General features: G+C 41.2%; 1 protein-coding gene across 2 annotated transcripts in view; it reads right to left on the reverse strand.

Moving 5' to 3' along the window:
* Positions 1-15,179, reverse strand: part of opcml (opioid binding protein/cell adhesion molecule-like) — a 408,666-nt gene that overhangs the window by 215,224 nt on the left and 178,263 nt on the right. Inside the window, exon 2 of one of the 2 annotated variants that reach the window (XM_032534319.1) lies at positions 8,225-8,300. In XM_032534319.1, coding sequence (XP_032390210.1) covers positions 8,225-8,300 — 76 coding nt within the window. Of the gene's footprint in view, positions 1-8,224; positions 8,874-15,179 lie in introns of those variants that run through there. The other variant, XM_032534318.1, reaches the window with a different exon arrangement.

Below are 15,179 nucleotides of genomic sequence, written 5' to 3' on the forward strand. Positions count from 1 at the left end.
AGAAATTAGGAATTATTTTGACTAAAATTAAGGAAAGTATGTTGATGGATAATCACAGACTAGAATATGTCAACTTTTACTCAATACTATTTCAAAACCATTTCAATTTTTAGTTTGTTTTCAAATGCTATACAATTTAATATGACGCCCCAAAATGAATGAAAGTAGAGATTTGTACTTGCCAAAGAGCGTTGTGTGGAATCAATCATGTTATTTTGGGTAGTTAAAAATAGCATTGATGTAGGAAAACAGGACAATTTGACCTGAGGACAACATGAGGGTTAAGATGCACCTTTACTTTCAAATTCCCACATATATTTCTTCTTTTTATTAAAAAGAGTAGTTTTTGTTTAATTGAAATGCCCCAAAGAGCTTAGTATTGAAGTTGTTTTGTACACATACTGTATACAAACGTAAGTGATTGTGTTAAATGGGCTTACGTTGTGTCTGGTATCAATCACAGGCCCTTGAATTGAATTGAATCAAAATTGGTGCCAGACTTTGTGATATCAGTAAATGTTGTATAGATGTGAAAAGAATCAATATAACATTGTTTTGTGATAAAAACGTGTGATTTACACCCCTACGCTCTGGCTTACGAGGCTAAGACAGGGACAGTGCAAAGGGTCAGCGCACATTACCACAGCCACCCCCGGTGCCAACCTGTCCACCTGGGAGAAGGGCCACAAAAAGACAAATTATAAAGGCCATACCCCGACAGAGCAGAGGAGCCAGTGACACTGAGGGAAAGCAGTGGCCCTCAGTTCTTGTGTTCAGACCTGTCCTAAAGCAGCAGCAGAACAACAGTGACACAGCTACTCATTGGGAATGGGCTGCTAGATGCAAGACAGCATTGCTGTCATGCAGATTGAGTGCTAGGTCTTGTTCCCTTTAAGGACAATGGTTCTAAAAAAAAAACAGGATTTACCACATGTTCCTCTACCAGGCTTCAGTTCTGTGTCTGATCAGTGCCACAATGGATGCAAGCTGGATTGCTGTAACCCAAAGCTGAATGGTGAGATTTTTGTCCCTTCCAGTAACAATTCTATGAGAAGCTGGCAGCGGCTGCCTCAATACAGAGGACTAAAAGCCATGGCTGGTGCAGGGTGACTGTGGTTAGCAAGCAGAGAAAGGTCAGTCCTACAAAATCCATTTGTCACTACACTGTCATCCACTGTCCCAGCGGATGAGGAAAAGGCAGCAGAGGTGGTACGACCACACACACCTACAATCCCATTCCGGGCAAAGTGGATCAACATGGTGGCTGAGCACATGCAAGCAAAGGTGTATTGCTAAGACAAATGTGTCCTCACCCCATGTGCAGTTACAGGTCAAAACAAAATTACGTTGTCAAACACCTCCAGCGTCCCGATGCACAAAACTGGCCATGATCAGGGGTTGAAAGCCAGCATGGGTTGTTGTCCTTGTCGGGGCACCTGCACAGTAAGGGGTGGGCACACTGTAATACACCCATGTGTTCTGCCCTACACGTTTTCAATAGTTTTCAGTCTCCTTGAAGACTGAATTATAAAAGTTGGGTTAAAACGGAAAATCTTTGAGTTACCCAAATCATTTCAATCCCATCAATCTCGCCAGTAACTGGTGATAGTGAACTATTTTCTTTATTTTCTGAGCCCACTAGCTAACAGTCTTGGTTGAAAGAAATACCCTCTAAATGGCATTTCATTGTGCTTTCATCCGTTTGTTGAAAAGAGACCCGCATCGAGTGGGCTTCAAAAATAAAAGCTACAGACAATACAGATCTCAGCTGCCACGCCTTTAACCAGAGTAAACGAGTATCTTTTAAAGACTCTTGGCAGAGGGCCAAAGGGGGACGGAGCTCTTCCCTATTTCAACTGATTCTAGTTTTTATTCTTGTTAGTTAATGTTGAATTGTTGTATTTTTTTTCATGTGGTTTGTTTAAAGTGCCCTGCCACCAAAACCCTTTTTTCATGCATTTTTTTTTTGAAAAATGTGAGGTCCATATGTGTGTGTGTTATGTGGGGAATGTGAAGATGAACTGATATCTCCTCTGTCAGCTCTAGCCACTGGAAAGAAATAAGAAGAGAAATCCCCACAGCTGGTCAGTCCAACGTCATGGTACCTGAGCTCATTGATATGCACGAGCGCATCCAGTTGCGCTGGGTAAAGGATACTGATAGCCAGGCTCTCATTGGCTAGCTGTTAGCCAATAAGAGTCAAGCAGCTTAGCTCATTGAGTATTAATAAGAACAGGCACAAATGGAGCTGAGTCTTCCTGCAGGCTTTCTATACCACGCTAGAATGGCTTGAAACAAGGTAACCAAGGTAACCAAGTTACATGTCCATGGTAGGACTTTAGACATTACCACAAAGTCCCCTTTAACCCTCACGTTGTCCTTGGGTCAAATTGACCCGTTTTCCTATATCAATGTTCTTTTTAACTACCCAATTGATAACCCTAACCCTAGCCCATGAATAACATGATTGATTCCACACAACACTCTTTGCCAAGTACAAATCTCTACTTTCATTAATTCTGGGGTGTCTTATTAAATTGTATAGCATTTGAAAAACAAATTGAAGTGTTTTTGAAATAGTATTGAGTAAAAGTTGACATATTTCAGTCTGTGATTATCCATCAACATATATTTCTTTAACTTTAGTGTAAATAATTCCTAATGTCTGCTTTTCTAACTCAAACATTAGGTATAATTTACTATAAATGAGGTTTATTGAGCATAAATGCCAAAAGTTAGTGTTACATAGTGTTGAAAACGTCAAAAAAGTGACAAACATTAAAAAAAGCCTCAAAAGTGTTGAAAAAAGGGGACAAAAACGTAAGAAAAAGTTAAAAACATCCATAAAAAGCGACAACAAAAGTGTTGATTTTCAATTTTGATGGGAAGACAACACGAGGGTTAAGTACCTATTCTTTTTTTGTTGTGCTTGGAGTGGCTCTCCAAAATAATGTTCATCTGAAAGCATGCCTTTTAAAAAGCCTGTAAAATGTTGAACCTTGAAATAGCATTGGTTGCTCAGCGCTTGGGATGCAATCGCTTATTTTTCACGTGTTCAAATAAAAGACACATTAAAAGGGATAATAAGACATAAAACATCTTTCATCCAAATCAAAATGGAACTTTTTGAACTTGAAGTGGAAGTGAAATTAAAACTGAGACGCAAAAAAACAAAAAGTGGAGTTTTGAAAAACATTTCCAGTCATAAAATATGAATGGATTTATTCATGCAGATTGGATTATAACGCTTATTTTGTGAAATTTTTTTATACTATGGATTGTTAATTTTATCAGCATAACTATTTGTTTAAATTTGATAATATTTGAAAGAGTTTGATATTAGTATGGCTATAGGCTAGATATTACATAACAACACTGACACTGCTGAGACTTTGCTAATCATTATTATGTGAAAAGTAGGATATTTAACACTGAGATATTTATTGCAACAGCCACAATGACACAAATACTGGAAACATTCCAGCAAATTAGAATCAATTATCCACAAAGACTAATGCATGGTCAGGATGTGAATTATATTAAATTACCAGTACCTGAAAATCACGCTCCATGTATACGTGTGCAGAATATGTTGGCTTAACATTGGTGTCAACTTCTTGTTCCTCTAACTTGTAATCCAGGCATTTGAATTTGTCCTGGTGTGTCCATTTCTGAAATTAAATGTAACATTGCAACTAAAGCTGTGTTGAATGATTCTAATTATTCTGCCACTCACATCTGCTTAGGATCCTGTTGGCAGTGGCTTTCTTTATGTGAGAATGATTCTGTTTTGTGTTGCCCTTGACTGCCTTAATAATACAGCCCTGTAGAAATGAAAAAGCACCCCAGGAATTTTGCCAGCGACAGGAAATCACTCAGATGCAACAATATTTCATTAAAACATATTGCCAGGATAACACTAATGTTGTCGTTTCCCTGGCCTAAAAACATTTAGCCCTTGACGAGCCTCTGTAAATTGGCTCTCAGCGCCACTATAGCACTCCTGATCTGAGATAGAAAAGCTAACTGTGCCAAGCTGGAAGGAATGCTGTGTATCAATGTTTTTAATCTCTTAAAGGGGAACTAGGCATTTACCTTAACTGAACAGCTTCTGAGTCATTGGAATGGTTATGTGACTTTTTTCGAGTTGAATGGTGGTCGTCTCGCTCCTTCTCAGCGCCTGTGAGCGGAAAAACCACCATTGCAACTTTGGGCCGGGGTGCCGCCCATTCAGGAACCGGCTAACAAGCGATGGAGTTTAGTGGGATGAGTCCCTGTAGTGGGATCTCTATAGAGAAACATGTAGGGGAGCTCTATAGAAAAACATGTAGGGGAGCTCTATGGAGAAACCTGTAGGGGACCTCTATAGAGAAACCTGCAGGGAGAATCTATAGAGAAATCTGTAGGGGGGCTCTATAGAGAAACCTGTAGGGGGGCTCTATAGAGAAACATGTAGGGGGGCTCTATAGAGAAACATGTAAGGGAGCTCTATAGAAAAACGTGTAGGGGAGCTCTATAGGAAAACATGTAGGGCAGCTCTATAGAAAAACCTGTAGGGGAGCTCTATAGAGAAACATGTAGGGGGCCTCTATAGAGAAATGTGTAAGGGAGCTCTATAGAGAAACATGTACTAGGAGAGATCTATAAAGAAACTTGTAGGGGAGCTCTATAGAAAAACATGTAGGGGAGCTCTATAGAAAAGCCTGTAGGGGAGCTCTATAGATAAACCTGTAGGGGTGCTCTATAGAGAAACCTGTAGGGGAGCTCTATAGACAAACCTGTAGGGGGTCTCCATAGAGAAACCATTAGGGGAGCTCTATAGAGAAACCTGTAGGGGAGCTCTATAGAGAACCTTGTAGGGGAGCTCTATACAAAAACCGGTAGGGGAGCTTTATAGAGAAACCTGTAGGGGAGCTCTATAGAGAAACTTGTAGGGGAGCTCTATAGACAAACCTGTAGAGGGTCTCCATAGAGAAACCATTAGGGGAGCTCTATAGAGAAACCTGTAGGGAAGCTCTATAGAGAAACCTAAAAGTGAGAAAACAGTGAAGAAATGGCCAAAATGACATGGCGCCCCTTTAAGTATTTGACAACTTTTATGCTGGTGATTTAAAGCCATTTTAGCCCTAAGTAATGTTACACAAATGGCAATGTGACACTGACTCATAACATATATCAGAGCCCTTTTTTTGTGGTAAAAACAACAAATATATTTGAAAAGAGTTGTTTTGGACAGTATTGCAGAGCCTACCAACTTTGGCCTTACTCTTCCCATTATTTTGATCAAATCAAACCACCGCCCTCCTCTCCAGGACTTCCAGCTCCTGAGTCAAGGCACCCCCAGGTTTCCCCAAATTAAATCTAAGACTTTTTAAGACCCTTTTAATAGGTATAAACCAATTAGCTGCCCTTTCTGATTATAGGGCCGTTTTTTGGCAGTATCAGCTTTTCATTTGCCTGATAACCAATAAAGTTAATGACTTAAAAAGAGTTCTAACTCGTCTCTCAGCTCCGTGTCTGTCCCTCTGCTTTGGTTTGACTCACCACTGAGTCTGACTTAATGTCCCGCCCACAACACTGACGCTACTGGGTGTTATTTTGAAAGTTTTGCATTTCTTAAAGCATTTAAAACAAGTCTAGTGTTGGAGTTTGTAACATTCCAAAATGTTAATTCTTTAGATTTTAATTTTCACAGTGTATGCATTGGATCAAAAATATATCGGTTATTGGTTTCATTAACTACTAATAATCAGTATCGGCCCTGGAAAACCAGTATCGTAAGTACTTGTACTATTTTACTGTAGTACTCAATACATACATGCTCTGTGATGAAACAATGGAGTTATTTTTTTTCAGATGAAAGAACAGAACAAATGTTAGACCACTGTGAACCAAATGTTTGACTTTCTAAAGAAATGTAAGACTTTTAAGGCCTTATTTAACATATTTAAGACATTTTTAAAAGTTTTACGACCCCGCGGGGACCCTGTGAGGGCCAGCCTCAGCAACCCAGCTCTTCTTCCAAGTTTCTGCCACTGCCACTTGGGTGATGCTCCTCACAGCATCAGCCCCAGGTTGCTCTAGGCATGTACCAGTTAGCTGCCAAGTGTGCGGACAATGCTATCATATAGTAGCTCCACAGTCCTTATTCCCTCCCACAGAAGCATGGGAATGATGTCCTTTCATTTCTCCAGTGCTTGCAACCCCATCCAGCTTCTCCTGCTTGGGGAGCAGCTCAAAGTGATGCAGGTGTATAGCATGCTTTCCTGGATTATGGGCTGACTATCTCACTGACAGGCAACACATCATCTTCCTCCAGGGCACTGTGTTGGATACACTGCAGAGCAGCACTGGCATGGCTAACTGTATTGTCAGCTTTTGAGTTCAGTCTGTACACCTCTCCTTTTAAGATTCAAGTCAGGGTCACGGCAGCTCCAACAAGTGATTTGATGACTCCTCTACTGGGGAGTGCATTGGTTAGAGCAAATAAAAAGGAGAACACCTGCCAAATAAGCCCGGTACAAGCCGCTACAGGTGCAATCCTTTCAGGCTGTTCTCATGAAAAGTCTGTAGATAGTGAGAGGATTGTTTTTTTTAATGGATCCAACCGAATACTTCTTCACAAGTACTACTAATCACTGGAGGCCAGCTTATCAAAGCATGGGCTGGGTTTTCTGAGGCTGCACGGAGCAGAGGAGAGAAGATGAGCACCTCGCCCCCACCTCCACCCTGTGGTGGGCTGGAGCAGCTATCGCACATAATCACCTTTCACCTCATCTATCCAGGGTGCAACAGCGAGCTGTTGAGTTGCTTGTCTGTGTCAGCAGTCAGTAAATTGACCGGTTATTCTTGTCTAAATAGCTGATATCTCAGTCGGCTCCAAGCCAGTTGAACTGTATGATGCCGTTATGTCACTGCATTAACATCTAGTCATATTCATATCGGTAGAAACTTGCATTTTGGCTGCTTTTATAGCACATCATTTCTAAATCATACTTAAGTTAGCAATCAAGACTGTTATTAACAGGGTGTTGAGCATATGTTGCAAATCTTGGCTCCACATTTATTCAACCTTACACTTGCTACATTTTGATTCTTTGCATTGTATCATTTCCTATTGGGTTTGTGATACAGATTTTCTATTTCATGTACACTTTTTTTCCATTTCTATTATTTCTTTATTGATTCTCATTACCCTCAGCTGTGCAAGTGTGCATGTGTGTGTCTGTGCATGTGTGATTGTCACATGTTTTCACAGGGATTCTGAAGTCGTAGCACCACACCTGCTCTATTCTGCACAAAGAACTACAGCAAACATGCAGCTTACAGACACAAATAAATGGGAATATACCCGTGAGGAAGGAGAAGATACCAAAACACCATTACATGTGATAAACACACACAGGAAACCCTGTCCAGGGATATTACTATAAAACTGGAGATTGAAATATATACAAATGCAAGTGTGATAAGACCACTGTTAAACCATGACAAGTCCTCCTAGGATATGATTATAGTAGGTCTGTCCTCGATTAAATCAAAAATGTGTCCACTAACACGTATCGATTAGTTGATTGAATCTGAAAAACCGAGTTTCTCTACACACAAAACGTGAAAAAAAACTGAAATAGACAAAATTAATCTTAGTGACTAAGACCAAAAAGGGCCGAGGGGGCAGCTCCAGGTTATAGATAATAGATTTTATAGTGATTTTTCAAGGGTTAACTGATGAAATAAAAAAGGCAGAAATAGACTCCATCCATGCAGTCAACAAAAACATTCCATGAAGTGTATGGAAAAGAAAAGGAAAAGAAAGAAGAAAAAAAAAGAAGTAAAGTCATAATTGCATTTGTATCACATACTCAAAATCAATACGTGCACAACCCCTCCCAAGGCTTGCTGGGAGTATATCAACTGTGTGCATCCTCAACCAGACATTAAGCAACCGGATCAATAACAGTCAAGGGCAATGAGCACGAAGGCTAAACACAGAGTCCTGCACCCTACAACTTGCACACCACACGCGCGTAATGTCCGTAGTTACATCGGTAACTCATAATTCATATGGAAAACATTATACATAGGTTATGATGACCTTTAGGAACTCCGGGGCCATTGCACTTGGTTATCTGTTTGGAACACACACGCTGTAAAGCAGAAGTCAGTCTCCATTGCGCACTGGAGGAGATGCTATAAGTGGTGTGATGTGGTGCTAGAGACTTACTTTAAGACGGCGCTGTCCCCCTGTCTCACGGTGATGTTGTCCTTTAATACAGAATCCCCGCTTCTGGCTGGAACTCCTGCAGGTACAAGGAATAACAGTTTAAGTCCGAGGACGACAAGGCATTTCCCAGGCACAGCCAAAAAGCCACACATTCCCATGATGTTCTGTCACTGCGCAACTTCCAGGAAAACTTGAAACCGTCGGATATTCCGTGTGCGTCTTTGGGCTTGCGGGTCGCCGATTCCACTCCAAAAAACGGGAGACGCAGTATCGCCGACTGAAACTGCGCACGGGCCGCTTTTGCTCCAAGTAAACAGCCTTGTTATGAAATACTGTCCGTGTCGTGGGGGTGGGGGGGGGGAAACGCAGTAAAAAGAGTGTCTCTCCGCCCGCGAGCCGCTCTAGGAAACTGACTTCGGAGGAGAGAAGAGCACCGTGTTTCGTCGGAGAACTGCGCACCGTCTCCTCCGCTTCAAACTGCGAGCGCCGTGAAATGGATGCTCTGGGAGGGATGCATCAGCCGAGTATGCTCTGGTTTTCTCTCTCTCTCTCTCTCTCGGTTTTTACACTGTGTAAAGCTGCAGTGTGGAGGCTATACTCAAAGCAAAAGGCTCCAGTGTATTTTTCTTTCGTTAAGTAGGTTAGAGCTCCTGAAAGTCCTCTCTCTCTCTCTTTCTTTCTCTCTCTCTCTCTGTGCCTCTGTCTCTTTCTCTCTCATGTCTCTCTCTCTTTTTCCCTATCTGTACATTTCTGTCTCTCTGTCTGTCTAGCTTTCTGTCTCCCTCTCTCTCTACCCCCCCCCCCCCCCCTTCCCTTTTAATTGCCAGGTAGCATCCCTTGCATGTACCCCACCATGAGGACCATATGGTGTGCAGCCTGCAGCGTTTTGGTACGAGAGTATCAGTATTGCTTCCGAACCAGGGTCCAGGGACCTCCAGTTGGCCCTTATGGGGCTTTACAGGACACCCTGCCGCTAAGCAACAAGACACGTACTAGTTCATGTGATCCATTTGATATGATAGCGAGCAGACATGCATGTGAGAGGAGGATAGCTGTTTATTTAGCAGTGTAAGCCAGCACAGAATACATGGAGCTGTGTCAACAACATCCACCTCATAGTAATTGGGATAGCACTGTGGTTCTGAGTGGGTGACCTGAGGACCAGATGAACAATGTCAAGTGCCCTGGGCAGCACACTCACACCCCCCCCCCCCCCCCCCTTGGCCCCAAAGCAACAATTGCCAAGTCTCTATCATCAAAAGCATTTAGCATACACTTCCATAATAACAAATCAGGCTTCTGCATGGCTCAGTGGAGATATATGTATTTATAATAGCCTCCATTTTTATAAAGTGCATTCAAGAGACAGAACAGATGCACACATGTTTGACATCGTATTTTTTTACAATTAATCTTTCACAGAACTTGGTAATTATTACATGTTTCAATATGTACCCAATCAGATACCCTTTGACTACAACAGTGGCATAAAGCAGACAGCTAGTAAAGCCTTAACTTAAAACCAGAGATTATTTCGAATATGCAAAAAGTGAAATTATCACCAGCCATGAAGCACGTGTGGATGAAGTTAAAGTAAACCATTGGCTACACTGTTGCATGTAGTTCAAAGTCAAGATCACCTTTATTGCTATATCAACTATATCAACATTTTATGTTGATGCACTACTATAATGGCCTTACAACTGGCCTCTTCATCTCCTCCTGATCATTCTCTTCCTCTGTCCCTCTCTCTGAATCTGCAGCCTCCTCTTTATCCCTCATAGTCAATTAATTTCTTTCTTTCCCTCTTCTTATTCACTTATTTCTGCCTCTCCTTCTGTAGTCTTCTCCTGCTCTGACCCGCCTGGTCTCTCCAGTTTACTGCCTTCTCCTTCTTCATTTCCCTCCTCTTCCTCCTGTGCACAAGGCAAGTAGTCATTAGTGGGCCAGGGCGGCACTGGCCCGCAAAGCCATGTCTGATCAAAACACGTTTTGTTATAAAAAAATATTGAAATGTGTGTAAAAACAAAAAAAGAAATAGTAACAGAATTAGTTGTGTGTGTTTAACCCTCATGTTGTCCTTGGGTCAAATTTAACCCGTTTTCAGTAAACAAAAAAATAAAATAAAAAATGTTTCCACAGAAAATGGGCCGTTGAAACAAGCTCTGAAGATGTCAACATTACAAATATCAAAAAACATTAAAAAAAAGCATCCACAACATTGAAAAAGTGACAAAAATGTCAGAAAAAGCAATAACAATGTTGAAAAAAAGTGACCAAAACGGTTAATGTGTCTTCTCTTCTGATTAAAACAAAACTCTTTAAACCCTAGAATAAGGATCAAACAATTAGAAAGCCTTCGCAACATATGTGGTTACTGTGGTAACAACAGGCAGACTCTCCGTTCTGCGTTCAGCAGCTAACGTTAGCTCGCTAGCTTTTTACACAATGTACCGTGGATGTGTTAAGCAATGAACTGTTAAAAGTTACAACGACAACAATGGCTTCTCTTTAAAGTTGTATTGACAGTTTTCTTGGATGGAATAGAGTGTAAATAAGGACAAGCTTTTCTACTGACAGCCAATCAGAGAGAGAGGAGGCGCTGACAGCCAATCAGAGACAGAAGATGCCTTCACAGGTTCATTAAGTCAAACAGGTTTCAGGATGTTTGTAACTTTCCTATTTAGTAAGACATGATGAACACTGATGATGGCTTCTAGCGGAAATGCGTTTGTGTTTCGCCCGCATCAAACAAGGAGATAAGTTATCTGAGTGACGTAGTTTTAAGTTTTCTTTGCTCCTGTCACTGCCATACACCGTCCTTGCTGGACGCTTTCCTTATATCTTTCATAATTCAAACAATACTTGGCTGGAAGTTTTCACTCTTTCATTTTCTTTTACTGCTGCTAGTGCATTTGCTGCTCATTATCTCGCCATAGTCCTGGAGCAACTATGCCGTTTTGAATGCACAAAGGATGTGTTACATGTGTGATTTCTGTCTGATGTAGGCTAGTCTGTCATGCAGTATGTAAACGCCTTCTCTGTTGGTTGGGTTCATGTTTAGTTGCCCCTTCGTGACATAAAATGGTTATTTTTATAATATGTGCAGAGCCAATGCTACTTGTTCTGCCGGTGCAAATAAAACTTCTACCTCTTTTTGAAGATGGCCCACTCACTTTTGTGCCGGCCCGGTACTGTGAATTTGAACAATTGGTCTCAGCATGTTTTGTGTAGTATGATGTAACGTAACACCACCGTCTTTACTAAAATAAAAACTAATCACAGGGCAGAATGCTCTAACAAACCACAAGGGAGCGATTTGACGTTTGCGTAATGTAATAGACACACTGTTCTTGATGCTGACTCGCCTTTAGCACACATTACATTCATTACAAATTTAACTTTCAATCAAACGTGTGTTTCAACTTCACCTGGGAAAACTGACTTCCCTTTAAGAGGGTCTTGGGAGGGGGTGGCTATGTTGTCCCAGTCTTTGCCGGATTGCTGGACCACCACACTCGCTGTGACGGACCGTGGTAAAGTTGGTTTTATATTGGACGTTGGCCATCAGACACATTAGGAAAATCTATTATGGTTGATCTTCCAATATAAAACCAACTTCACCACTGTCTGTAACAGGTCGTCCTTGCTTGCTCCGCAGAAAGCTACAAACACAGCAACAGACACTAGTTTTGACGTTAATCATAATATTTTGATTGATCGGGTTGCAAACACCTGCACAGAATTAGGAAAATGACGACTGCGTTTATGATGTGATCTAACATAATATTTGATTGAGCCCAGGGCCCCTTTGATGCCCTCTCCCCCTGGGCAAGTGACCAGTTGCCCTAATGGTTCATCCGGTCCGGCCTACAGGTTACAAACAAAATGAAGACTTCACAATAATGGAATTCAGAAACAATTCCAAACAGAAAATTAATCAGAAAGACTATTTTCATAGTATAAATTGGCAATGTCCTGGATTATACTTTTTTGGCCTCAGATCACTGCAAGGTAAATCCAGACAATTTAGTGCGGTTTAAAGAATGTTTTTATAACATCTCGGATTGCTGTGTGGACTAGCAGACCCTATTGGACAGCGCTGTGGATGAAGGTGTGGCAATGTGAGACTAGTGTTCTGATACTCACCACTGTTATATCACTCAGTGCAGTGCATAACAACAACACATCTTTAAATGTGTGTTTATTTGGCATCCATTACATGAAACAGGTCAAGGACCTTGGATTGGGTTAACGGCCAAATTCTGAATTCTCAATTTGAGTGTACATGTACATTCATGACCATTGGGAGTTTATTTTTTAACCCTTTTCAGGAGTTAAAACAGAGCTCTGGCTGGGAATGAAAGCACTAATCTCATATAGAGTAAATGACTCTCACTTAGAGTTATTTTAATACTTACAGGCATGTTTCCTTTTACACTCTTGAAATCAATTTTTCAGTGAAAATGACTGCAAAAATTGACCAAATTGATCTCTACGAATGTCTTGCTTTCATTTAAAGGTTCCCTGCCACACAAAACCGTTTTTAATTGCATTTTTTGGAATATATGTCAGGTCCACATGTGTTTGAATGAGAGGAAATTAAGAAATAAGAGGAGAAATCAGGCCAATCACAACAGCTGGTCAGTCTGATATCATGTTGCCTGAGCTCATTACTCTTCATGAACTCGCCCAGTTGCGGTGGATGCTGATAGCCAGGCTCTCATTGGCTAGCTGTTAGCCAATCAGAGCCAAGCAGCTTAGCTTATTGAATATTAATGAGAACTGACACAAACGGAGCTGAGTCTTCCTGCAGGCTTTCTATACCTCACTAGAATGGCGTGAAAGAAGGTATCCAAGGTAACCAAGTTGTAGAGTCCATGGTACAACTTCAGACATTACCACAAAGTGATGAAATACGTGTGGCAGGGCACCTTTAATATTACAGTTTTTCTCCATTAGTTTGGCTCATTTCTTGAAACAGAAATTACATTCTCAAAACTATAAGATCATTTGACAAAACAGTCTTACAGTTCAGCTCAACACTACAGCTCACTTGCAAAAGCTAATATCTCTCCCAAAACTGTCCACTCATGCTTCAAACCTAAAATTCTTTTCCCATTTAAAGAGTCAGTGCCACAACAATGGCAAAGATCCTTCTCAATTGCTTTGGATCATTTCTCTCAACCCTCTTGGTGCTTTTGCAAAAATAACCTGGATGGTTCAACACAACACCATGTCTCACTTGCAAAAGCTCATATATCTCCCAAAACTAAATTTCTTTCTCATTTAAATAGTCAGTGCCCTCAAAATGCTTCATTCGATTGGCATTGTGTAAGCACTGCAAGTCAAAATGTTTAGATGTTTTGTCACTATGGCAGAGGACCATTGACATATCCCTGATGTCCACCTTTCAGTCTGTGCTGTACTGTTTTTTGTCTAGCTAACATAATGCAATTGTGTTTCAAACTGAAAAAAACAATTGGATTTTAGGGTAAGAGTAGCCTCCAAGGTTTGACATCACACATTGCACTCATACTGTCAAGGAAATTGTAACCTTTTTTATTCACGCACATAAAGTAACTTCAATACATTAGAGTAAAAAGACAATGCACACAGCATAATATACTGTAATCTGAACTCACAAACAAAAAAACAAGGAAAATTATATATATATAAGCTGGAGTTTCACAACTAACTGTTCTTCACTGGTCGCTGTCCTCACCGTCCCTCTCCTTGCCACCGTCCTCACCCTCCTGGCCATCCACATGCTGCTGTCTTTCTGGCCACAGATTCTCGTCCACATCACAGCGTACATTCTCCTTTGTGATGCAACAAGGGAAGAAACGGCGCGCATATCTCAACCATCCCCTACACCGATCTCCTGTAACATCCTCCCACGCAGCGTCCATTGCATGGAGCAGGGACCTCTGATCTTGAGCCTGATGCTCATTCGCTCTCCACCTCCAAGTGGAAAAATACTCCTCAATAGAATAGAATGGGAGGAAAGGAGAGTAAGATGGTAGGAACACCATGACCATCCTTGGATGAGTGGTGAACCAGGCCCTGATGAGCGTTCCACGGTGGACTATTCCATATTTTATTTTCTCCAATATTGTTCTTGTCATTTTTAGTATCATAAAAAGAGGTTAGATATTACTATCACACTAAATGAATAGGTAAATGAGTAAATAAACACATTTCTTGCGCTAGGCACAGTGTCCTGTCCTATACAAATTCCATCATTGACTGACTACATACTTGTTTTCCCTGGGAAAGGTCTGGATGATGGAGAAGACTGTAGAGCAAAGAATATTAGGCTGCACTCGGCTCCTGCCTCCACCATTGTGAGGCCATGGTTGATGACATGGTCTATAATTGTGGCCCAAATTACATCCAGGACAGCATGGTGTCTTTGTGCTCCTCGGCCTCTTCCCCCTATTCCTCCACCACCCTTACTCCTCCTCCTCTTCTTCTTCCTCTTCCTCGAGCAGCCAGTTGCCTTGGTTCATATGACTTGGCCATGTTCAGAAATTGTACTGGTCCTGCATGGATAAGCTCTATATATACAGTACATGTTTGGCAGCATTCCCAATCATGGACAGCACCTCTGGTCAGGTATCTACTGTTTGATCTGAAATGTGTGAAACTCCTCCTTCGTTAATCAAGTTCTAGTTTCACCGGACTGTCATTTGCTGTAATCAATTCATCAAATGTTCCAAGAGTTTCATATATGGTATTCATGGTATTGTGTTCTTGACTAATTTTGACAATTGAACATACTATTGTGCATGTGAGGACTTTTACAATGAAATGGCGCTGATACCTTTTGGAGGGAACAACCATTAGACTGAGAATCAACAATCAGTTTACTTCAACAATCACTTGGAAATTGTGCTAAATGTAGGCTACCTGTGTTGTGGTTTGGGGTTTTTGTTTGAGTTAGCTTTCGTCT

Source organism: Etheostoma spectabile, chromosome 13 (assembly GCF_008692095.1).
Source record: "Etheostoma spectabile isolate EspeVRDwgs_2016 chromosome 13, UIUC_Espe_1.0, whole genome shotgun sequence".
NCBI classification, from domain to species: domain Eukaryota; kingdom Metazoa; phylum Chordata; class Actinopteri; order Perciformes; family Percidae; genus Etheostoma; species Etheostoma spectabile.